Source organism: Panicum virgatum, chromosome 9N (assembly GCF_016808335.1).
Source record: "Panicum virgatum strain AP13 chromosome 9N, P.virgatum_v5, whole genome shotgun sequence".
NCBI lineage: Eukaryota > Viridiplantae > Streptophyta > Magnoliopsida > Poales > Poaceae > Panicum > Panicum virgatum.
Window position 1 is genome coordinate 80,239,479 of NC_053153.1, and position 23,708 is coordinate 80,263,186.

At 43.8% G+C, this 23,708-nt stretch overlaps 5 protein-coding genes across 8 annotated transcripts; 2 read left to right on the forward strand and 3 right to left on the reverse strand.

Moving 5' to 3' along the window:
• Positions 1-768: 768 nt before the first annotated feature.
• Positions 769-4,098, reverse strand: LOC120688264 (sorcin-like). 3 transcript variants are annotated; one of them, XM_039970505.1, is made up of 10 exons: positions 3,902-4,097; positions 3,723-3,781; positions 3,549-3,589; positions 3,418-3,449; positions 3,059-3,087; positions 2,520-2,682; positions 2,291-2,347; positions 1,546-1,622; positions 1,226-1,299; positions 769-1,104 (listed from the first exon to the last, which is right to left on the reverse strand). In XM_039970505.1, the coding sequence occupies exons 1-10, from the start codon at positions 3,983-3,985 to the stop codon at positions 1,085-1,087; spliced, it is 636 nt and encodes a 211-aa protein (XP_039826439.1). In that variant the 5' UTR covers positions 3,986-4,097; the 3' UTR covers positions 769-1,084. The 3 variants fall into 3 exon arrangements, 2 of the variants coding, with proteins under 2 accessions (XP_039826439.1, XP_039826440.1); XM_039970506.1 differs by having other exon boundaries at positions 772-1,104; positions 2,520-2,556; positions 3,902-4,096; XR_005681013.1 differs by lacking the exon at positions 1,546-1,622 and having other exon boundaries at positions 772-1,104; positions 3,902-4,098.
• A 1,220-nt stretch (positions 4,099-5,318) lies between these two features.
• Positions 5,319-13,548, reverse strand: LOC120690438 (poly(A) polymerase I-like). Its single transcript, XM_039973081.1, has 15 exons — positions 13,297-13,548; positions 13,081-13,171; positions 12,612-12,722; positions 11,246-11,343; positions 11,072-11,158; positions 10,859-10,995; positions 10,666-10,738; positions 10,519-10,564; positions 10,326-10,435; positions 10,005-10,112; positions 9,840-9,899; positions 9,373-9,434; positions 8,542-8,854; positions 7,460-8,445; positions 5,319-5,753 (listed from the first exon to the last, which is right to left on the reverse strand). The coding sequence occupies exons 1-14, from the start codon at positions 13,390-13,392 to the stop codon at positions 8,221-8,223; spliced, it is 1,617 nt and encodes a 538-aa protein (XP_039829015.1). The 5' UTR covers positions 13,393-13,548; the 3' UTR covers positions 5,319-5,753; positions 7,460-8,220.
• On the reverse strand, positions 5,855-7,860 carry LOC120690439 (protein THYLAKOID ASSEMBLY 8-like, chloroplastic). Its single transcript, XM_039973082.1, has one exon. The coding sequence runs from the start codon at positions 7,808-7,810 to the stop codon at positions 7,430-7,432; it is 381 nt and encodes a 126-aa protein (XP_039829016.1). The 5' UTR covers positions 7,811-7,860; the 3' UTR covers positions 5,855-7,429.
• Positions 13,549-15,155: 1,607 nt separating the features above from the next.
• LOC120688621 (ubiquitin domain-containing protein DSK2a-like) lies at positions 15,156-19,798 on the forward strand. The gene is made up of 8 exons (XM_039970999.1): positions 15,156-15,621; positions 17,179-17,907; positions 17,986-18,200; positions 18,298-18,411; positions 18,488-18,543; positions 18,702-18,730; positions 19,139-19,222; positions 19,370-19,798. The coding sequence occupies exons 1-8, from the start codon at positions 15,396-15,398 to the stop codon at positions 19,513-19,515; spliced, it is 1,599 nt and encodes a 532-aa protein (XP_039826933.1). The 5' UTR covers positions 15,156-15,395; the 3' UTR covers positions 19,516-19,798.
• Positions 19,799-20,155: 357 nt separating this feature from the next.
• LOC120689712 (catalase isozyme C) lies at positions 20,156-23,067 on the forward strand. Of its 2 annotated transcripts, XR_005681397.1 has the most exons (6): positions 20,195-20,379; positions 20,458-20,554; positions 21,084-22,296; positions 22,381-22,474; positions 22,580-22,692; positions 22,837-23,067. XR_005681397.1 is itself a non-coding variant. In XM_039972096.1 (5 exons), exons 1-5 carry the CDS (start codon positions 20,365-20,367, stop codon positions 22,637-22,639), a joined length of 1,479 nt encoding a protein of 492 aa, XP_039828030.1. In that variant the 5' UTR covers positions 20,156-20,364; the 3' UTR covers positions 22,640-23,067. The 2 variants fall into 2 exon arrangements, 1 of the variants encoding a protein (XP_039828030.1); XM_039972096.1 differs by having other exon boundaries at positions 20,156-20,379; positions 22,580-23,067.
• Positions 23,068-23,708: the final 641 nt, after the last annotated feature.

Below are 23,708 nucleotides of genomic sequence, written 5' to 3' on the forward strand. Positions count from 1 at the left end.
CCCCTCAATATAAAAGCAGAGGCCCCCCACACCTGCATTTGCAGCAAACAACATACATAGAGGGAAAAAGGAGAGACGTGGGGTGAAGGAGAGAGTTGCAACAGCGAAGCCCTGCCGGATTTTGGATCCGAACAGCATGAAACCAATATTTATCGACTTTGTCATTCTAAATTTTTTGTATTTTTAATTCTATGATTAGTGTTTTTTTATAATTGTAACCGCTTAGGGTTCGGATTAGTGGTTATAATTGAAGCCGTACCATGGTTTTAAAAACTGGTTTAATTAAAAATAAGTCTTTGGATGGCCAAATATATCGAGCAAGGTGGCGTTTCAAGTTCATTACGGTAATTTCTATAGAATTACTCGTGATTCCTATGGAATAAATCTCTCATTTCTCCCTCTATGGATGTTATTTGCTGCAAATGCAGGTGGGGGGCCTCAGCTTTTATATTGGGGGGAGCCTGCCGCCCCCTGCCGGGAGGTCGGCCTGCCTGCCGCCCCTCCACCGGGCGGTAGGGGCCTCCATGCGATAGCACTCAAATTTTAATTACATATAGGTCCCTACCGCCCGGCGGGGCGCGGCAGGGGGCCTACCGCCCGTCTGCGGGGCGGCCGGCGCCCTGCCGGGCGGTAGGGGTATAAAACTGTAAATTGTGAAACTAAAAATATATTTCTGTAAAAAACATTTTTAAAAAAAATATAAAAATAAAAAAGGCATCATTTGGTCATCAGCAGACTTGGCCCACCGAGCCCCATAGAAAGGGAAAATCACATGGAAAAGAGTGTATGTCTAGATTACTTGATATTGCTACAAATACAGCTACAGATTGCCATGTCTTATTCTATATATACATCCCAGGATTATTGTAAATTTTACACAAAGTGCCGAACAGCCGATCTTGAAGAAATTCAAGCAAAATGGCGGCAAGAAGCCTTGTTTCGCAAACAACGAACTGAAAGAAGCCTTCTTTCGCAAATTGCAATACGAACCAGCTGCCGATGCTGAGATTTGATTGGTGAAAGGTTCGCGCTTCACATTGCAGAATTTTTGTCTGTGTTTCCATGTACAAGTGTAAAGTAGAAGTTATATCCTGCAATTCGCCGCTGTAGGATGAGGCAGAGACACAAAAAGTATCAATTTCTATGAGCTCAAGGAATATATGCCATCTGAAGTGAAGGGCGAGATAGAGCAGCAGCAACGAGGACACAGGGATTAGGAACTCACTGCAGTAAACAAATTGGTTAAAATCCAAGCTCACTCTTCCTTGCTTGCTTGTATCGAATGAATTGAACAAGTTACTACAGAAATGAAGCAAGTAGATTAGTAAACCATAAAACTTTACCACAGAACACATGGGAAATACAGCTTTAAATTGCAAATCATGGACAGCATCCTAAAATTTACTACTCATCATTCAGAGAGAAGTAATAACTAATAATATAAATCATAAGATTATTTTATACGAACTGAAAGAATAGAGCAATCCTTTTCCACAAACAGTATAACTAGAAGGCGAAGAATTTTAGGCACCACGGAGTACATACCGAGCTGATAGCACAAAAATGCAAAGTGATATAAATTCATCCAAATGAACCATCCCCTTCTTGCTCTTGTCAAAGCTCTGCAGACGCCAAGGTATTGGTATTGAGCATTTAAGGCAGTAAAACTAAATTTGAAATCTTGAATGGAAACAAAACATTGTATGAAGTCTAAGCTGTGTAGGTAGGAAATTAATGTTCTTGCACAAAACAAAGAGGAAGGAGCCAAGGTAGCAGTATCCATATATTTCTGAGAGACAGTGAATAAAATGGTAAAGATTATGGGTTCATGCTAGCAAAATCTGCATCAGCTTTATGCCCCTGGCTTCAGTTGTCAACCACCCATAGAAAGCTGACAGTCCAGCAACATAAAGTTGGATAAATAACTCCTCTTACCAAGACTGTAAGTTAAACAGGCTTAAGATGGACTCTCTAAAGCAAGACATGAATAATCATGGGCCAACTTTTTTTTTCTCCAACGCGCAAGAGAGCTGCGTATCTTGGTATTAAGAAGAGAGAAATGGTCCAAATACAAAAACCAATCACCCACCTTGGACCAGAATGGGGTACCGTAGAACAAACAACAGAAAAAGACTATTACAGAAAGGATAAGAAATGTAGGATCTGACCACAACCAGCACCCTAATGGCGCAGCTAATCCACCTGGCCTACGCTGAGGGCCCTAAGCCCCTTAGCACCTGCAGCTTACCAAAGATGGGCCAACTTTACAGTAGAACTGAACAGGAATTACCTCACAAACTGTGTAGAAAGCAGGTGAATCCAATGAGAAACCAAGTTTGATTAATGCCTGTAGTGAAGATGGATGCAATTATTAATTAAAAAGGAAAAGTCTATGAAACGTTGCTCATACAAGGAAAAGAGGTGTGTAGGACAAGTGGTGTGTGTAACCAACATAATGAACTAAAATTGTTGAAGATACACAGATTAGCTAATCGAGGCAGAACAAATTATTATATTACCTCATACACCTCCTCAAGACTAAGAAATCCACGACCCCTGAAGTTAACGAGAAAGAAACTTAAACAACAAAAACTGTACGCGTTGTAAATGAAAACACTCACCTTACGGTATAAATAAAAGAATAAGCATAACGAGAATTGTCCAGCATGTGTCATTTGTCTCCTAAACAAAAAGCCAGCATCGAGGATAATAAAAATACCTTCAACTGAAACAAAGCACTTAGGTGCAATGGAAGGATGGAGTTTTGCTGAATGCAACTTTATGGAGGTTGTTATGGATGGGGTCATGAGGAGATGGCCAAGGAAACTTCATATTTCACAAGGAAATACAGTAGTGTTTTCTAGCTTAAAGAACATGTTGAATTATCATCTTTCTAGCCTAGCTACAACATATCACATACATAAGTATTAGTTATAGGTTCTTAAGAAGCACACTAAAACTCATGAAAATGTATATTATGACACATGCTTAAGTAAGCACATCAACATTTTCTGTGCTAGACATGACACTATTTCTATAACACATGAAACACAAATACCTTTCTAGGGTGAAGAAGACACTCTGCACCTGCAAATTGAAACCAACAAGGAGATATAACAGAGTCAAATAGGGAGTGCTAATACAATGAGTCCATTACTCTAAGGTATACCTATAAATTGTAAATTATAACTTTGTACATCATATAAGGTCATTTCTTTTTCAAAACTGAAGCTTAAATAGCATTCTCATAGGCCATTACACTTTCAAACGAGACATGTGCACATTGTTGATTATACAAAAAGAAAAAATTGCAGTATAAACCCCTGAATCATTCAACAAACTTGCATGAAATGCTTGCATCAGTTAGTAACGTTAATTCCTAAATGTGCAGCAGATCCAAATATAGAACCCAAATACCTTCTGAAGGAACTTGTTAAGAGCCAGAAACTCTGAAAAACGCAGCAATACAACGTGTCAGGTCAAAGCACGTTAATATTTAGCTCCATTAAAGCAGCTCTACATTTACATATGCAGAATTGTGAGCTAACCTTCGAAGCTCATGGTTCCGTTCCGATCAAAGTCATACATCCTGCATGGAATCCCGTCCAATTATACTCAATTCAACACCCAATCAAACAATTGAACAGCAAAAAAAGTTAACGAAGTTTTCTCTCAAAAAAAAAAATTAACAAAGCAAAAACCAAGGGCGAGAGGAGAGTGACCTTATCATCTGCTGCACGACGGAGAGAGGGAAGTCAAGGTTGCCCACGGCGAGAGCGCTCTGGTGGGCGGTTCGTTAGTTAGCAGTCAGCTCTCTAGCAAGTGGGAGTTGGTAGGGATAGAACAGAATTGGGGGGAAGAAACTGCGGAGACGAGGATGGGATGGAACTTGGAAGCGGACCTGGAGCTGAGGAGCGGTGATGTTGCCGGTGCGGCTGGCGTCCACGCGGTCGAACCACTCCCGGAGCACCACCGCGTTCTCCATCTGCGGCCTCCGACTCTCCGGCGTGGCCGCGTGGGTGTCAAAGCAAGTTTCTCTCCCCTATTATTCTAGGAAGAACACGAGACATCTAATTCCCAAATAGACCATTTAATTTATTTTTGAAATGTCCAACAACCGAAGCACCAGGGTGCTGCTCAGAATTCTGTCGCAGCAGCCCAGCAGCCCAGAATTCTATATTTTGGGCCTAAAATCGGCCCAACAACCTGTTCACATGTGTGATCCAAATTAAATTTGTCGCTGAAGCAATTTTTCGGAAAAAAACTAATTTTTTTATTTCACCTTATATGATAATTTGATTGACTGTCATACGTATAGCTTTTAACATTTGCCAAGCACCATGCGGCCTGGAACCTCGGGCCGTGCTGTCTGCAGGGCAGCAACATCAGAACTTCAGAACACTTGAATGTGCCTCAGCTTGGGCTTGGGCCCTGGGTTGATCCCTTGATCCATCCTGGGCAAGATCGCATTGGCATACGGAATACTAAATTACTAAATCTATATCTATATTATAAAAGTTGAAACAATTGAAACTCTTTCTTACCAAGTTTAGACCCACCGCACTCTTCACGGAGGTCCAATTTATCATGCAAAAAGGTTTGACGAAAGGGGTGGTGACCCATTTTTTGATAGAATGAAGATGATTCCATCCAAATCCTAATTCTTTTTACACCAAATATTCATCTATCAACCTCTTGTACCCGCATATTACTTTACTTTGACACACACTTTACTTTCCTTTGCACATGCATTCACTCATAATTCGCGCCATTATTTGTTTTGGAAGGATAATAATTGGCATTATTGTTTTATGGAAGGAACCATAATTCGCGACATTATTTTAATTGGACAGAAAAGAAAGGTATGTATTATTTTTGGAAAGAAAATAAATGGCCATGCATTTACCCATAATTCACTTCATTACATCATTGTTTTATGGAAGGAAAAGAAAGACATGTATCATTTTAGAAAGAAAATAAATGACCTCGTTGATTGATAGAAGAAAAAATTAAATACGTGCCAGGCACGTACATCTCCACTAGTTCTAAAAAAAACTAAATTTTCAAGATGGAACTTAACAAACATGATTCACATAGAGGGAGAGAGAAGCTTGTGTAGTTGTGTTCCACCCAGAGAACCTAAGAGAATGAAGGTTTGGCTACAGATGCAATTTACAACTGACCTGATCTGACAAAAGAAACAGGGCAATCGGAAGTTTAATTTGGCTACAATGCCCAGAAGAACCAAGAGTTGGTCAGGTAGGTTTATTGCTTATAACCTCGTAGTAGACCTTACGAAGTCAACTACAGGAAGCATCGAAGCAAGAACATAAGCATGCATATATTCATTATAGAATTCGTCATCTACATCTGACAAACCATCTGGTGGGTCATATATATACAATCATATCGGGAAACAGCTCCAGAAAATCCCGCTTTATCTTCTCCCTCATTTCGGGGTACGGGACCGGCCCTTTCAGGATAACACGGAATGACAGCTATAGAGGTGGGTCGGGGGAGCTCCTCATGCCTTCGTAGATTTCCATCGCCAGATCGATTAAGTCACCATCGCAGAAGGCTCTCGCAATGTCGCCGTAAGTGTGCCGATCAAATAGCACGTCTTCAGACTTGAGATCTTCCCAGACCTGCCTCGTCTCACCAACCTTCTTGTCCTTTGCTAGCATGTACAGCATGTCTCGGTAGAAGTACATGTCAGGACGGTACCAGTTTTCTTTCCGCAGAACACCGTATATCTGCAACAACAAATCGACACTTAGGGATGTGTGTAACTTTTCGAGACGAATCTAAGTACGGTAATTAATTGATCATTTGCTACAGTGATACTACAGTGGCCGTTCTCTAATCACGCGGTCAAAAGCCTCGTTAGATTCGTCTCGCGATTTACACGGGGTTGTGGAGGTGGTTTTGTAATTAGATGTCATTTAATACTCTAAATTAGTGGTCAAAGGGCCAAAAGTTTTCGCGAAATTTTTTACACCCCAAACCAAACACAGCCTTAATCATCCAGAAGACTGTCAAACTTCAGATGCAACTGATTGATGTTCATTAAATGCTACTATGCTCCAGGAAACACCGGACTTCAGAAACACCAACTCTACAAAGCCATAACAACATAGGGACACCAACTCTAAGCTGGGCAGTCCCTACCCAGAAAGGGGAAACTGAGGATTCACATTCATTAGCCGTTCTACTGAAATTGAGGATCTCACGCTTTTCTAGTCACTTTTGGTCCAAATCAAGGACTCATAGTCGAACCAGGAGAAAAGGTAACTAGATGATTAGGTGTTATTTAGTTCGTCTACTGGGTATCAACTCAATATAATTTTCTGAACTACCTCTTATAAATTTCCCTGCCTCATCTCTAGTGACTTGGCCTCATGAGAAAAATCTAGGTTAGAAGCCTTGTCTAAAAGCATTGCTTATTATATTCAAATAAGATAATTACCAAAAATGTCAACTCTCATGATCATTGGGCATGAGTCCAGTTCATCTCAAGCAGCATATGGGTTTTTCAGCCGGGTCCAAAAGAGAACAAACACTTGAAAAGCAAAAAAAAATATTAATAAAGCAAAAGATGGTAAATCGTAGCATGCACCACGAAAAAGAGAGGCAAAACCTCAGTTTTGAGGTAATGGATGTCAAATCGTTAACACTCATGTGATTGGCAAATGGTACGCCAAGTAAAACAGCCTAATATATCCCTCCAAAAATGAACATAAAGAACCAAATATCCCAGAGATTATGAAAACAATAGTGAATGTCAACAGGAGAGATCTATCAGCAGGTTCGGAAAAGTGTGTTTTAACATCTATCAGCAGGACCAAGCCACATCATGTATATCAGTTAAGTAGATAAAGTCAGAGTAAACTTATGTAAGACCTCCAAGTCAGAGAAATAAATTTATAGGACTCCAGCATTCCAAAATAAGCATATTCTTGAGGAACCAGCGACTACTTTTTCTAGACATGCACAGGAATATTCACTAACGACTAATGTAGATGAAGAATTCACAGCCAATGACCCGAGTGGGGATGCAGAACTAGGATAGAGAAGAAAACCACGTTTAGTCCAAGGACATCCTACATCCAATTTCCTCTGCTATATCTTATTACTCATATTTTCCCCTTCTTCCCACATCGAAAATTGATTTGGAAAAAATCATATGAGAGCAACCATTTCATATCCAGTATGCAAACAGCCTGTCCGCATGACAATAGAAAATGCACAAGTCACAAGAGGTACTTGAGATTCGGCCTAACAAGTGCACTGAAATCCCCATTTTGTATCAAAGTTTAAACCACGCAGACACTTTGCACGCTGTTCCCTTCAAGTAAGTCCATTCTTATAGGAGTACGCGGCACACAATAGTAAAGCTGGATGTAGAATTAAACAGTAGAACACGCAGGTTTTACTGGGATGGGAATTGGGAGTGAAAAACCTTCTTGCAGAGGATGACGTGGTCCTGGCGGAGCAGCTCGGCGAGGACGGCGAGTAGATCGGTGCGGAGGAGGCGCGACACGTGCGAGCCCATGAACTGCTCCAGGCGCGGGTGGTCCCCGGGCGGGGGAAGCGCCGCGAGCCGCTTGAGCTGCGCCACCGCCATGAGGCCCTCCTTCCCCATCTCCTTCTTCCGCCGCCATATCGACAGGCTTGGGCTCGACGCGGCAGACGTGGAGCATGGACTGTGGTGGAGGTCCACCACGGCGGCGGATTTTGCGGCGGCACAGGGCAGGGTCTGGAGGAAGCGGCGGTGATGGCGGTGCCGGAGCGGGAGGAGACGGGAAAACATTTGGGCCCGACTGGTGCCGTTGGGACTGGCAGTGGCCCGCAGCAGGCCAGCAGCCAGCAGCAGGCCGGCTGCAGCCCAGCCGAACGGGGTGATTGGTTTACGTTTACCCAACAAAAATGGAGAGCAGACATCATTCTCTCCTTTTTTTTAAAGAAAAAATACACACTATTTTCTCCAGGTAAATTTAACTACACCAATATAATGCGGCCGGTGGGCTTGTGGTGTTGCCATACTACAGCACCAACAAAATCTGAACACCAGTAGTATATGTTTAGCAGCATTGACTGAAAACATGAGACAGGCTAGTTTCTTCACAGCGAGCAGCGACGACTGCTATGGTGCTGCTTCACTAAGACAAATGATGCGGACAGGGAACGGCTTTCATCTGCAAGATCTGCAGCCGACTTATATCAGAACACCAGAGCATCCTCATCAGATTCACACAGCGACTTATCGCTTATAGTATCCAGGATCACTTTTCCGAGAACAAACCGGACCTCGGCAGGACTCCCATCTTTCAGCGACCAGTAATCGATCTTATGCAACCATCTTCGCTCATCATGCGAAGTCAAGTCAGAATCAAAGGTCCCAAATATTTTTAGCAGCCTGCTCCTCTCTTTGTTGGATGCGATCACCTGGAAACAAACACCACTATGTATAACGTAGACGACACGAGTAAACAATTGCCCAGGCTGTTGGGCGGTTGAGAAATATGCTAAAGAAACACTTACTACTCCCGAAAATTGTGGAGGCTCTGCGAATCTGGCTAGTGATTGCTCCAGAGCATCAGAACATGTCAATGTAAGTACTGAAGAATTGACTAGTGATGCTAGGTGTGATGTTTGTTCCATAAGATCATCCAGTTTGGCCTGAGAAGGACCCAGTGTCTCTGGGACAAATGTAACTTGGGCACCAGCTTCTTCTTTCAGAAATTCAATTGCGCTTTCCCATGATCCGAAATACAGAAGTGCAGCAAAAGCTCTTATTACCAGGGTGTCTTGTGGAGAAATAACCAGTGCAGTGTGAAATACCAGCAATGCCATCCTGCAGAATACCATGCTCATGCTGAATGTGGTGCAGAATATCAGTGTATCCCAATTTAGAAACAAATAAGCTGTAGCTGTGCTTTGGCCGATGGGAAAACTGTAACCTAATATAGAGTGCACATGCATTTTCCACAGAAACATAGGGTAAAGTCTGATACAACTGCAAGGTCATGCCTATATTTTTCATATTGTGATCAAGAAATAAAGGAGACGCTGATGATTATATAAGTATGAGGTGATGATACCAGTTAGAGGTCAGAACAGCCACTGGACTATATTATATACATCCAAATCTACTAGAACAGTCCCTAATAATGGCTTAAGTTAGCATCACTAGAAATCATGAGCAAGATTACAGACATAAAGGAACCACTATAACAGCCAGTTCAGTGAAAGCCAAATCAGCTGGCTTAGCATTTTAGCATACCTAGTACTCATCATTTCCTGAGAAGTATACAATTTATAGCTAACAACAGAAGTAAAAAAATAAGCAAAAAGGCGTTTAAGGTTTCTTACCACAAAGAGCAGTGGCATGGCCGGTCTGCAGAGAATAATCTGTCAAGATTAGCCAATAGTTTCTGCACATTTGGAGTCGAATGAGATAACATATTAAGCCATATCTTAAAAGTCAAGTATCAGATCACATAACTAACATGAAGAACGACTATATAACCTTTACTCATACATGTGGTAACAGAAGTCTGAAAGGGTATCAATAGGAAGTAAATTCTGAAGCAACATATATAACATACTGTTGATAGATGGCACAGAAACTGTAAATCATTATAAAAGTTTATAATCAGTAGAATATTCAAATAGTAGGACAAGGAAAATACAATAAGCCCTTCAATTCAGGTTGCATTGCACTATTGGTAACACTCTATGGATATACAGAGGGACCAAAGGATAAGAAAAAGTGGACAATGAGCCAATGTAATCCTTGTTTATTCTAAAGCAAGATCAAACAATACAGAGTTACTCACCATAAGCATCAAGTCTTTGTCACTTGTCTTACCCTTCATCTGATCAGACAAATATGCTGCCTAAAACATAAATTGGCATTCAACATTGATAAGTGAGCTGAAAATTGACAAGGTGGTGACAAGGAATATACTATTTTAGCAACAGGATTGTATTGTTAAGATTACCTGGAAAGGCAGTAAAATATCAAGTAGTCCATAATTTCTAAGTAACCTAACAGAAGGTTCTGCTGCCCCATAAGACAACATATAGTTCACTTCCATCGTCAACCTTGCCTACATAGTAGATGAGGCCAAAAGCAGAACTAAGAAGAATATATATATATATATATATATATATATATATATATATATATATATGCATGCAATCAGTATTTTAAATAGCGGGCTATAGCGGCTGAGCAGAGCTCTCGCTAGATGTTGTAACCCATTATTTAAAACAATGCATACAATTGTTAATTTACTTTAAGGGGAGCTAAGAAAGTAAACCTTGTCAATATTAATTATAGACGAAGAAAGATCGTGTATCGCATTAGAAGTTTCACTGGAAAACTGGAAACCAAGGCGCGCAGCAATTCTCAAGCCACGTAAAATCCTGGCTGAAATACATTGAATTATTGATATATAAATTTTACTGGGCGAGATAAGCTAATATCAATAAAAGTGTTCCTTAAACACCTACCAGGGTCTTCCATGAAAGAAATATGAGCAGGAACCACTGTACACACCTGATTGTACATTTAAGGAATTAGACAAAGGAAAAAGGAAGAGAAAGCCAGGACATTGCCGAGTCCATGCTTAAATAAAGATGGAGGTCAGTGACTATTACTTTGTTTTGTCTCATATCCCTTACTCCATTCACGTAATCATAAATCTTGTAGTTCATTGGGTTAAAGAATAAACTGCCATACAAGTATTACAACACAGTTATGAAATATCTCCTGTGATACCTCACACAAAAAAATATAGAGCACTTTTGAGGATTTGAAGCACTAGAGTTGCTTTTGAGTTTCAAGGATTACCCATTTATTGTGAAGTCTCTTCTCATAGAATTCTTGCAGCGAAGGATATCCCCATCATCATAGCCATTCAACTCTTCCAAACAATCTACCTCTTTACTTTTATTCCAATGTTTACCAACTGTTTGAAAGCTTGAGACCTGTTAGAACAAATGAAAAATAATGTAAGTGAACATTGCTAGAAAAAATCATGAGATGTTTCTATGAAGAACAAACCTCAATTACTGAGTCATTAATTTTAAGTAGGCATATTGGAAAGCGTCTGCCTACAATCATACATCGCCTGAATATATTTTTCTTAATCTGTAAAGAACAGAAGTGTGACAATGGAGAAAGGACATCAAAACTTTCAGGAAAAAGGACAGTTATGATGTTTGAATGGGCCAAAACCTGTCGGAGACTTGCAGTGGTAATCACATCAAAATCTTTAGGTGCCCTTTTCAGTAGCAAATCTCTCACACATCCCCCGGCAAGATAAGCTTCAAAACCTGCAATAAACTTTTACCTTGAATACTGCACACATTCTTATATGCATTGTTTTATGATTTAAATAAGAATATTAATGCCCCCACAAGGAATCCAGCAAAAAATCAAGAAGGTGAAGACACTGAGTAAATGAGTTTCAAAAGCACCTCGCCGCAAATTTTGAAACTCTTGCTGCTTTCATGTCAACCCTAGATTTCGAATCAAATGATATACATGAATGAATGGCAATGGCAACTGAATCGTGATAGAATAAGACGTAACATTATGCATCACGGGGACATGTAATACGGAATTCCCTTCTTTTATTTGCCCTTGTGAAATGTTAGAGCCGTTCAGCTTGTGTACTTAAACAACAGAAGAAGGGGAAATAAATAGAAAAGAAGCATACTAACAGATTTCACTAATTTCATAATCTATGTAATATAGTATCCCTCTGTCCACTTTTTTTTATAAGTTGCACATTTTGACTACAAATTTCTCTTGAAATACTATCACTCCAAATATAAGGCCCCCTAAAGTTTAGTTCCACCCCAACTAAAGTTTAGTCCATTAGTCCTCAAAACCCACCTAATTTGGACTAAAGCCAACCAGCGAACTGTGAAAAGACCAAACTACCCTCATTATGCGCATGCAAATACAGCAGCAAAATCCATGGGCAAAAAGGGCATTTCTATATTTCTATGTGTGTCCCATCTAATTTTTGATCCTAGGATCCAAACAGGTATGGACTAAAATTTAGTCCGGACTAAACTTTAGTTCTAGGTGATCCAAATGGGGCCTAAGACCATCTGGACTTGTGCATGGGAATTTAATGTATATTGTAGAAGTTCTGTTGCCCATCAATGTTGCCTTAATTTGGTAGCTGGTAGTTGGCATGTGTGACAAATTGATTAGGTTGCATAAAAATAAAGGCAAAATAGCAAGGTGAATGGTAAAAATGTGAGTTGAAGTTGTAGATGAGCTTATATAATAGATATGCAGAATTGGAAGGATTGCTTTATAGACCTATATTTTGAACTAGAGTATGTATATTGTATTATTGTTGCTAGCAGTAAAATTCTAACCATAGGATGCGAATCCAGTTGTGCCACTTCTATATCACTAAACTCATATATGGTAAGTTACAAAGTTTGAATATTGAAAGGTCAGCACGCCTTACATTAGTGTATGGAAGAAGTACTAAGAAGAAAATATACATGGGATGACTATCAGACTGACATATCAAAACTCCCGACTCACAAAAAGAAATGGTCAAGAGAATAGTAGTAACCTTGTCGTCTGAGCTTTTTTAGAACAGACAATGCATCTTTAGGTATAGCATCCAGGTTAATGCCAAAAGCCCTCGAGTCAAAATGTCTCCATTTTGAAGGATCCACAAATCCTGCAGGGATGGAAAACTTTGATATTTACAAGCATACGCCAGCGTGGAAACATTGAAAAGTGCCTTGGGTTGACGAAGCTTTACATGCACCAATTTACTTAAAATGCGATTGCTACTAAATAAATTTATACCGTTCAGTAGGTGAAAACCATCCAGCCTGAATGTGACCAAGAGCAGTAGAGCACGATAGTATATATAGCTAATAAATCGGAAACAAGCTCTCCAGCATAGGGCGACGAATAACAATTGCAAAAAGACGCTAGTGATATAAATACGATTTAGACAGGTGAGCGGAAGTATATGCTCCCTGCCTCCCTGTAGCCAGTGCAGCGCCCATCAAGAGGGATGGAAATATCACCTGGTCTGATTGGCCTAGGCGCGGAGGAAGAGCCGCCACCACTCCGCCGAGCAGTGCCTTCACCTCCCTTATCTGTGCTGTACTGCCGGGACTGACAGCAACACGACGACGTCACCAAAAAAAAAAGGGAAAGCTTCGATCGAGCGCCCCGCCGGCGAGGTGCTCGACGAAATGCTTGAAAGGAGGTGCGTGGAAGAGGCGGGTTTGGAGACTGACCAGGAGACTGGAGGCCGCGGAGCGCAGGCGGGAGAGGAGCGAAGACGAGGAAGAGGGCGAGGGCCACAGGTCATCGCTCCGTCGCGGCGGCGTCATGACATGGGCGCGGGCGGAGGTGCGGCGCGGTAGGGTGGATCTCTGGTGCGCTGCTGCTTCCGAGCAGGCATCCAGTCCAAAGAGGGAAGGGGGTGTTGCTGGGCGGCTGCCGCCTGGACCCGCCGCCGTGGGTTTTTGCCGAGAGCGAAGAGCCGAAGAGGCCGCAAAACAGCCTGCCCGGCCCGCACCGCAACAGTGGGCGCCTGGGCCCAATTGCTTCGGAATTGCAACATCGATGGGGGCCTTCGGCCTAATGGATAACATGGTTTCGACTTTTTCTTTTATCTTAGCTAGTTAGCTAGATAGATAACACATATTAGGGGATTTATTAAATTCAGGTAGGCATTTCTATTTGTTACTTTTAGTATTCATATTTGCCACGTGTATACTGAAGTTTGCACTCGGCAGCTCTAGCTTCGCCTTTTTGCACTATATGTTTGTCCATTGGATACGGTATATTTGTATTTATATAAATTAGTTTATGCATGCACTATGTTTCGGAAGAAGTATTTGCTTGAGGCTCGATGGACCTTGAAAATAGAACCACACCTACCGCAAGCTTTGTTCTAACTTTCATCAAATTTATAGGAAAAATATAATAACATTTAGAATACCAAATTTGTATCATTGAATTCATCATAATATATATTTTGATAATGAATATATTTGATAGTATATATATTGTTAAATTTTTTATAAATTTGATCAAAGTGGAACAAATATGATTTAGGATAAACCTAAGATATGTAAGAAATCAGATATGCTTACAAGAAAGCATCCAAAATATGAAACCGACTGACGGAAAACGAGGCTGCAAGACTGCAACTGCAAGAGTCCGTAGCATGCACACCGAACACTACGCACAGGCAGGAGTAGGAAGCCGCAAGCGACAAGCACACCGTGTGCAGTGTTCTGTGTTCAAAACGCAGACAGACGTATCACATTAAATGTTTGGATATATATATGACGTATCACATTAAATGTTTGGATATATATATGGAGTATTAAATCAAGTTTATTTATAAAATTTTTTATACGCATGGAATGTAAATCGCAAGACGAATTTAATAAGTCTACTTAATATGCTACGATAATCACCTGCTAATTATATATTAATTATGGATTAATTAATCCCATTAAATTCGTCTCGCGATTTACAATCTATCTCTGCAAAAAAATTTGTAAATAAATTTTATTTAGTACTCCGAAATAATAAGATTACGTGTCCAAAAAATTTAGCCAAAAGACCTAAACAAGGCCTTAGAGTTTACTCCCTCTGTCACTTAATATGTGTCGTTGGCATACTCATATAGCCGTGGTATCTGACATGCTTGTCGCTCTGCAGCAGCAGAGTTGTTTTTATCCCTTCCTGTCACACTAGCAGGCACAACTCCAGCCAATCGAAACATTGTTTGGATAGTTTATAAAGCCAAATAGTACACGTACATGTTTGTGTGTGTGCAGGATGAGCATTAAAGACCTAGTGAATTGTTGCTTTATAGGTCTTCTTTGTTTCCTGTGCTGAATCCACAACGACAAATAATACGGGACGGAGGGAGTAGACAATTTACGGTTACGGACTCTCTGTCCGACTCCACGGACGACGGTAGCTAGCGGCAACAAGACTACTCGCTATTGCTCAGTTCAGTCCTGACATGTGGGGCCGACGCCCCCTCGCCGCGCACGCAAGGGATCACGGCCATCCATCCCTGTCGCGCAGTTACGCCCGCCGTTAAATCCCTTGCCTCCCCACCAGAGTCATTATTCCTCCCGTTCCCGTGTGGGCGACTGGGCGTGCCTGCCTTCTTCCTCCTCCCCCACGCCACGAGGCCGACCCCTCAGCGCACGCGCTCTCCAAATAGCGAAGCGGAAGGGGACCGAAGCCACGAGTCCACCACCCCTCCCACCTCTCCTCCCCCCGCCGCGTCGCGAGAGCGCGCTCCGAGAGCCGAATCGGACCGCGAGGCGGTCCCCCCGGGGCGGATCGAGCCTAGGGCTAGGACATGGGCGGAGGGGACGCCGACGCCGGCGGCGAGCACGCGGCCGCGCAGGCGACGCTGCACATCCGGTGCACCAACGGCTCCAAGTTCGCCGTGCGGGCCGACCTGGGCGCCACCGTCGGGGCGTTCAAGGCGATCGTCGCCGAGAGCTGCGACGTGCCGGCCCCGCAGCAGCGGCTGATCTACAAGGGCCGGATCTTGAAGGACGAGCAAACCCTAGCCAGCTACGGTGCGTGCTTCCCCTCCTCTACTGAGAATGCTCTCGCCTTGCCGCGTGATCTGGCCCGATTTTTGCTGTGGTGGATTTGATTACTTTGGTCTGTGCGTGAGCTACGATGTTCTAGTCCTGATTATCCGTCCCCTGCTGGCGTGTTAGACGACGCAATGCCTGTTAATATGTGTGTTGCCGGGTGGTCAAGGAACGAGGATGTTGGTTCCTTGGCGACGTGTATGTACCGAATGCTCCATGGTAGAGCAACGTATAGGATTGCGCAGGGAGGGTTCCGTGTTGATGGTTAGTTCACGGTAGCAAAGATGCAGTACAAGAGAACTAAATGCTGCTTTGAGGACTTGACTGGAATGTAGTTCTGTGTATGTTGAAGCCATAACATTAGCAAGTTGTCTATCAAGCATTGCGTGTACGATACCATGCCAAGTATAAGTTATTGGTTTTGCTGCATGCTCAGGGTAGTAGAGTTATAATCAGCAGCTGTGCAGAACTTATGCATATCATGCTGGATGTTCACATCAAGATGACATCTTAGTGACTGGTGACTTGGAATTTGGAAAGTTCATCATTTTGATTTTAGAGTTCTAGCCAATAATTTTAGTTGTGTTGATAGCAAATGATTCTTTTCAACCATTATTGTTGTGATCCACGTGTAAGCCGTAAGTGTTAGTAGTTACTTTTTGTCGTCTTTTGATGTCAACATATCAAATAGAATTACTCTAGATGAAACAGAAAGATATGTATAAAAAGTATTACAGAACTTCAGTGCTTTACATATTTGATCCATGGCCATCAAAGCTTTTTAACCTATTTTTATCTGCACTTGCAAATACCTGATCATATTTATATGGGTTATCTTGATGTTACCTTTATATCTAGTTGTGCTCTTCGTGGCAACATTTGTAATAACAGAGATAATTTCTCTATTTTTCATAATGTCTCGTAGTACAACATCAAACATTATTGTTGTTGTTCTTGTTCTGTTTTTTGTGCTATCACAATAGATTGTGTAGATGCTTTGTGTTGGATCTTTGATTCCCAAATGATTCATGCGCCTGTGGAAGCTCAACAATCCAACAGTTTGACTGTTAGCTAAAACATCATAGGTCAACCGTGATATATGTTGAGCATACTCAGTTGGTAAAGCCGAGGTAGAATGTTGTCACTTGTCGAATAGACGAATAGTACAAGCCAAACATGAAACTTGCTTATGCTTCATAACTAGAGTTCTGTGGTAGAAGTAACATCAAATGTTGATAGGTGAGAATCTGTGGGAACTTTATGGAGGAGGCTTTTTTTTTTATTTGTGCCTATTCAAGTTTGTATTCATGTGCACAGGAACTTTATGTTATTTCCCACTTACCACAAATTAGAAATCAGGACTTTTGAGTTTGGTTAGCTTGATGATGTAAACACTTTGTGTGGCCGAGTCCGAGTGACATTGTGTTCAATGTTTTGATTTGGTAACAGCTTACCTGATTTTGGGAACTTCAATAAGCAATTAAATGTTCTGGTTTTGTTCACTATTGTAAACTTGTATTGTTTTCCTTTTTGAAGGTGTGGAGACAGATCATACGATTCACATGGTACGAGGTGCTGCACCACCACTAGCATCAACTGCACCTGCAGCTAACCAAGAAACTTCCACTACTGCTCCTGCCAGTTCCCCAGCAGCAGGATTGGGTGGCTTGTTGCCAGGTCTGGGTGCTACAGGGGCTGCTAATAGTGGAGGGTTGGGTTTGTTTGCATCTGGCCTCCCAGAATTAGACCAGATGCAACAACAGCTAGCCGACAACCCCAACTTGATGAGGGAAATAATGAATATGCCACTCATGCAGAATTTAATGAATAATCCTGATCTCATACGCAATATAATAATGAACAATCCTCAAATGCGTGAGCTCATTGATCGCAATCCAGATCTTGCCCATGTCCTCAATGATCCAAGCATCCTGCGCCAGACTGTTGAAGCAGCTAGGAATCCTGAACTTATGAGGGAGATGATGCGGAACACAGATAGAGCCATGAGCAACATTGAATCTTCTCCAGAAGGTTTCAACATGCTCCGTCGCATGTATGAAACTGTCCAAGAGCCTTTTCTGAATGCAACGACGATGGGTGGTGAGGGTGATCGAAATGCAAACCCATTTGCAGCTCTTCTAGGAAATCAGGGGACTAACCAAACAAGGGACCCAGCTGCAAATGCACCAACTACAGCATCAGACCCTGCAGCAGGGTCTCCAGCCCCAAATACTAATCCACTTCCGAATCCCTGGGGCTCAAATGGTAAATTTTTGATATTCCATCTTTTTCTTGTTGGTGGTTGTGTGTATTTTTGTTCTATCTAAGACTTAAAATCAACAGCTGGGTCTGCCCAAGGAGCAGCAAGGCCTCCTCCTGCTAGCAACACCAACACAAGGACTGCTACAGCAGGTGGTCTAGGAGGGTTGGGTTCAGCAGATTTAGGAAGTGTGCTTGGTGGTGGCGCTGATGCTTCCTTCTTGAGTCAGGTTTTGCAAAACCCAACTATGATGCAAATGATGCAGAATATTATGTCTAATCCTCAGTCCATGAATCAGGTATGATGCTTCAAGCACTTTTGTTATGCAATATTTGATGAAGTGCATGTTTCTTGTCTGGTCTTATGCATACAGTATTGATACCCCCTCGATGCAGTTGTTTAATATGAACCCAAATGTACGTAATATGATGGAATCGAATACTCAACTGAGAGAAATGTTTCAGAATCCAGAATTTCTTCGCCAGTTGACGTCTCCTGAAACATTGCAGGTGATCAATTATAGTGCTCTAGTTACATGTGCGTCATGCAAATATGTGGAATTCTAAATGGTCCTTTTTTTTGCAGCAATTAATTTCATTCCAGCAGTCCTTGATGTCACAACTTGGCCAACAAGCTGGACAGTAAGCATCTCACTTTTGATCTCCAGCTCTTTTTAAATAAGATACAATATGTTTATTGAGCCTAAAGCTATGAGATTGGGATTTTCCCCCTATTTGTTCTTATATTGCTATGTATTGATTTATGCACCAACTGCCTTTTGAATTCTTGTTTGATTCAGGGAGCGTACACAATCAGGCACTGGTGCAGGTATGTACCGTCTAACTTATCTTTTCCATTTGCATTAGGAGTTAGGACTTACTGATGGTTGTTTCTTTACATTCTATGGATAAACCAGAAGATCACTTTGAGCATGCTTTTCCCATGCCATTTTAAATATCGGTAGTAAAAATTGCAGCATGAGATAGCAATCTTAAGTGAAAAATAGGAAAATAATTAAATGTCCTCTGGACCAAGTGGCTACTAGGAAGAAGCCTGTGGTTTTCCTGATTTTTTGAGCTGATCTGACTCCACTGGGATGGGTTCCCTAGTCTTTACCCCAATACAGTATTATGTCATTCTTGGGGACTTGAAACTTTCTTAGACAGTTGGGCGCCTTTCTATGTGGATTTACATATGCCCTTGCTTATTTAACAATTTGTGGAACTTGAATGCTAGGCAATGTCAACCTCAACACCTTGATGAACATGTTCAGCGGGCTTGGTGCTGGTGGTGGCCTAGGTGTTCCAAATGCCCCTAATGGTTAGTATGCATTTCATATTCTGATGTGTTACTGGAGGAAATAATGCTGCAGGGGCTACCAAATGTGACCTCTTGAAGATTTTTCTTTTTATTAATGGATGATTTCTTGAAGCTTTCTCATTAAGCAAGTACTATCAAAATTTGCAGTACCTCCAGAAGAACTGTATGCAACACAGCTAACTCAGCTCCAAGAAATGGGTTTCTTTGACACACAGGAGAATCTCCGAGCCTTGATCGCCACCGCAGGAAATGTTCATGCCGCCGTGGAGCGACTTCTCGGGAATTTGGGTTAATAGAATGTGACAATAACCGTACGCCCATCATATGACCTGTAGTTGGCATTGTAAGATCCTGTTTGGTTCATTGGTTTCACACCCGGTGAGATTTGAGAGGCGGCATCAAGATTCTGTGTTCTAAGACGAATAAACGTGTACCAGTGGAACCTTGCATATACATGGGCTCTGGTGTCATGGTTAAAATTGGTGTTGTTGATACCCTTGGGTTGCTGTACAGACATACTATTGAATTACCGGGTCTTACTGCAATGTACATGGCCGATGTCTTGTAGCCTCTTACCTTGTGTTTGCTGAATCCAGAAACTGCACTGATTCTTCAGAAATGAGAACTGATGGTCGTTGTTGGGTAGCTGTCATCAAAATCCCTTTTCCTTTTGTACCTCTCTCTTTCTTGTCATGTTGTGGCTTGGTAGAGTCGGTTGAAAGCGAGATGAGGCTGCCTGAAGTTGGGCAAACAGGCCCTGAACTACCTGTTTGGCTGTTTCAGTGTGAGCGGCATTATTATTGGCAGCAGGCTAGCAAATATGCCCTCTACCCGTCGCGTTCACACGCCCGGGCACGTTATCTGACGCCCGTCGACCGCAAGCTCAACAAACTCGATTATTTTTTCTGGACACGGGGGCGAGCCGGGGTGCGTGTGGATGAGGCGCGGCCCATATCCACACCCATCCAGGAGCTGCGGCAAGGCCCGGAAAGTTCGGGCGCGCGACAAAAGCCGCTGCGCTGCGCCTCCTTGTTCGCGCTCGCGCTCGCTTAACATAACCGGCCGGCGGCGCTGTGTGGCGGACCTCGCGTACGTAGGAGTAGCAGTAGCTCGCACGGCCCAGCTCCGCTCCCCCGCCATCCATGGACCCCTACAAGGTAGACCGAGTCTCTGCTCTGCTCTGCTTGCTGCCTCTCTCTGGTGGTTGATCGGTGGTGGGTGTTTTGTTGGTGCAGTACCGGCCGTCGAGCGCCCACAACGGCCCGCACTGGAGCACCAACTCCGGCGCGCCCGTATGGAGCAACGACCACTCCCTCACCGTCGGACCACGAGGTCTGTTCGACTGTTCCTACCCGTTACTTGGTTTGCATTCTGCCTGTGGTGTCCAATCTCCTCGAGTACTAGTAGTGCTGTCTACCACGCCATAGGCACCGCATGCAACGGGTGTTCTTATTAGTTTAGCTGAATGGTCCGTTCTTAATTACTCCTAGAAAGCGTCAGCAGCAGCAGGACGAAGCTGCGCTGATCGTCTGATGCTTGCCGGCTGCTCTGTGCCCTTTGTTGGTGTGTTCGATTGAGTACGATGGTGGGTTACGATGCATTAATAGACTATTAGTCAAGCGTCAGATGCGGGGTAACAACAAAAAAGCACAACTTAAAAGATGATAATTGAGTATGAGCTGAACTGATCGGAAGTTCTTCAGAACCAAACGATGAGTCAGAACCAGCTCGGGCACCTTCCTGTCTATAGCAAAGGCTTCATGAGCTGAACTGAACAGAAAAAGTTCAGAACCAAAGCAATCAGAAATTAAAGCCACAGTAGCTCAGCCTTTGGTGTAATTTGATGATCGTAATAATCTAGGCCCGATCCTGCTGGAGGACTACCACCTGGTTGAGAAGCTGGCCAACTTCGACCGCGAGCGCATCCCGGAGCGCGTGGTGCACGCCCGCGGCGCCAGCGCCAAGGGCTTCTTCGAGGTTACCCACGACATCTCCCACCTGACGTGCGCCGACTTCCTGCGCGCCCCCGGCGTGCAGACCCCCGTGATCGTGCGCTTCTCCACGGTGATCCACGAGCGCGGGAGCCCCGAGACCCTGCGTGACCCGCGCGGGTTCGCCGTCAAGTTCTACACCCGCGAGGGCAACTGGGACCTCGTCGGCAACAACTTCCCCGTCTTCTTCATCCGCGACGGCATCAAGTTCCCGGACATGGTGCACGCACTCAAGCCCAACCCCAAGACGCACATCCAGGAGAACTGGCGCATCCTCGACTTCTTCTCGCACCACCCGGAGAGCCTCCACATGTTCACCTTCCTCTTCGACGACGTCGGCATCCCCGCCGACTACCGCCACATGGACGGCTCCGGCGTCAACACCTACACGCTCGTCAACCGCGCCGGCAAGTCGCACTACGTCAAGTTCCACTGGCGCCCCACCTGCGGCGTCAGGTCCCTGCTCGACGACGAGGCCGTCACCGTGGGGGGAACCAACCACAGCCACGCCACCAAGGACCTCTACGACGCCATCGCCGCCGGCAACTTCCCCGAGTGGAAGCTCTACATCCAGACCATCGACCCGGACCACGAGGACCGCTTCGACTTCGACCCGCTCGACGTCACCAAGACCTGGCCCGAGGACGTCCTGCCGCTGCAGCCTGTGGGCCGCATGGTGCTCAACCGCAACATCGACAACTTCTTCACCGAGAACGAGCAGCTCGCCTTCTGCCCGGGGATCATCGTGCCGGGCATCTACTACTCCGACGACAAGCTGCTGCAGACCAGGATCTTCTCCTACTCCGACACGCAGCGCCACCGCCTGGGGCCGAACTACCTGCTGCTCCCGGCCAACGCGCCCAAGTGCGCGCACCACAACAACCACTACGACGGGTTCATGAACTTCATGCACCGGGACGAGGAGGTCGACTACTTCCCGTCCAGGTACGACGCTGCCAAGAACGCCCCAAGGTACCCAATCCCCTCCGTCCCGCTCGCCGGCCGACGCGACAAGACTGTGATCAAGAAGGAGAACAACTTCAAGCAGCCCGGGGAGAGGTACCGCGCAATGGACCCGGCAAGGTGCGTGCTCTGCTACTGATGAACTGATGAACTAGCTGCATGAATGCGTGCTTGATCTGAACTGGACTGTACTGATGTTTGCAGGCAAGAGCGGTTCATCAAGAGATGGATCGATGCGCTGTCCGACCCCCGCCTCACCCACGAGATCAGGAGCATCTGGCTCTCCTACTGGTCTCAGGTAATATGATTAATAAGACCAGCTTCTTCGGATAATAAAATACATATCTCCATTCAAGGAAAAGATATCTGAATTTCTGACTGCCTGTTCGATCGATCGATGCAGGCCGACAGGACCCTGGGTCAGAAGCTTGCGAGCCGTCTCAGCGCCAAGCCGAGCATGTAAGACCAGCCAGTGACAGCAAACATGAAAGGAAGCCAACCTGAAACTGAATCCAGGCCCTCTTATCGGCGAGATCGATCGAACCTGATGCTACAAATATTCTAGCATGCATACTGAGTCTCTATTTTGTAAGAGGACATATGGTTCCGTCACATTTCTGTATCATCATCATGTAATAATTTGTACTACTTGCCAAGCAGACGCCAGGATGGTGGGCTTGGGTCTTGGGAGCAGCCTCATGGAAGCCGCGCCTGTTAACAATGGAAGCGTGATGTGTTCTGGTGCACCATGCATGGTGCTGTAATAAGATACTAGTTTCCTTTGCTTTCCACCTAGCCAGCGGAGCTGTGCTGCGAGAAACCTGTGCTCTAAACTGTTTTCCTACGGTCTTTGCTTAAGCAATAAGACGGGGACTTTGACCCTAAAATTCTTTTTTTTAAAAAAACTGTACTTGCAGAGACGTTCCCTCATGATACTACATTTCTGCATTCGCGATTGTTGTAAACGCACCTTTATTAAATTCAGAATAAATTTCATATAGTAAATTAATAAATGTATCTGTTAGTACTTAGTACAAACTGTACAGTAGCATACATACTATCACGACATAGGCAAAAAAACTAAATTAAATCTTCTTGGGCCATTAAATGGGCTTAACTGTAACTTTGTAGCCCAAAACAAGGCCTTCATCGAACGGTTGGCCCACACGAGTGATCTAACAGCTGCAACTGCGTTTTTTTTCCCTAAAAAAAACAGTTGCAACTGCAAATCCCCAAATTCCGAGTGACACAGGGTTAATCATGCAAGCTCAGAGCTCTGCATATTTTTTTCCTCTCTCGTACTAAGTTACTAACACTACAGTGAACCATAGCCCAGTTCGTTTTTTATGGTCTAGGCGCGTCTAGCAGCTGCGACCATCCTTGTGCGCATCTCTCTGCACTCCACTGATCAATCCACTAGAAAGAAAGCAGCTCGACTGAACTTTTTTTTAGGGCAAATGAAAAATAGTTTTTGGCAGGCACTACCAGCGCACTGCCCTGACAGCCACCGGCCTGTACCATGCACCACCAGT

Bases quoted from the DNA above. Each gene is read 5' to 3' on its own strand.
- LOC120688264 (XM_039970505.1), bottom strand. From the start codon at position 3,985: ATGGAGAACGCGGTGGTGCTCCGGGAGTGGTTCGACCGCGTGGACGCC. The intron at 3,782-3,901 runs GTCCGCTTCCAA...ACCGCCCACCAG, and splicing joins TCACCGCTCCTCAGCTCCAG to AGCGCTCTCGCCGTGGGCAA. The intron at 1,300-1,545 runs GTATGTACTCCG...TCATTTCTGTAG, and splicing joins ATTTTTGTGCTATCAGCTCG to TAACTTGTTCAATTCATTCG.
- LOC120690438 (XM_039973081.1), bottom strand. From the start codon at position 13,392: ATGACGCCGCCGCGACGGAGCGATGACCTGTGGCCCTCGCCCTCTTCC. The intron at 10,565-10,665 runs GTAATAGTCACT...ATGTACAATCAG, and splicing joins GGGATATGAGACAAAACAAA to GTGTGTACAGTGGTTCCTGC. The intron at 8,855-9,372 runs GTAAGAAACCTT...GGTATTCTGCAG, and splicing joins CCATGCCACTGCTCTTTGTG to GATGGCATTGCTGGTATTTC.
- LOC120688621 (XM_039970999.1), top strand. From the start codon at position 15,396: ATGGGCGGAGGGGACGCCGACGCCGGCGGCGAGCACGCGGCCGCGCAG. The intron at 18,731-19,138 runs GTATGTACCGTC...CTTGAATGCTAG, and splicing joins ACAATCAGGCACTGGTGCAG to GCAATGTCAACCTCAACACC. The intron at 19,223-19,369 runs GTTAGTATGCAT...CAAAATTTGCAG, and splicing joins TGTTCCAAATGCCCCTAATG to TACCTCCAGAAGAACTGTAT.
- LOC120690439 (XM_039973082.1), bottom strand. From the start codon at position 7,810: ATGTTTTCCCGTCTCCTCCCGCTCCGGCACCGCCATCACCGCCGCTTC.
- LOC120689712 (XM_039972096.1), top strand. The intron at 20,555-21,083 runs GTCTGTTCGACT...GTAATAATCTAG, and splicing joins CCTCACCGTCGGACCACGAG to GCCCGATCCTGCTGGAGGAC. The intron at 22,475-22,579 runs GTAATATGATTA...CGATCGATGCAG, and splicing joins GGCTCTCCTACTGGTCTCAG to GCCGACAGGACCCTGGGTCA.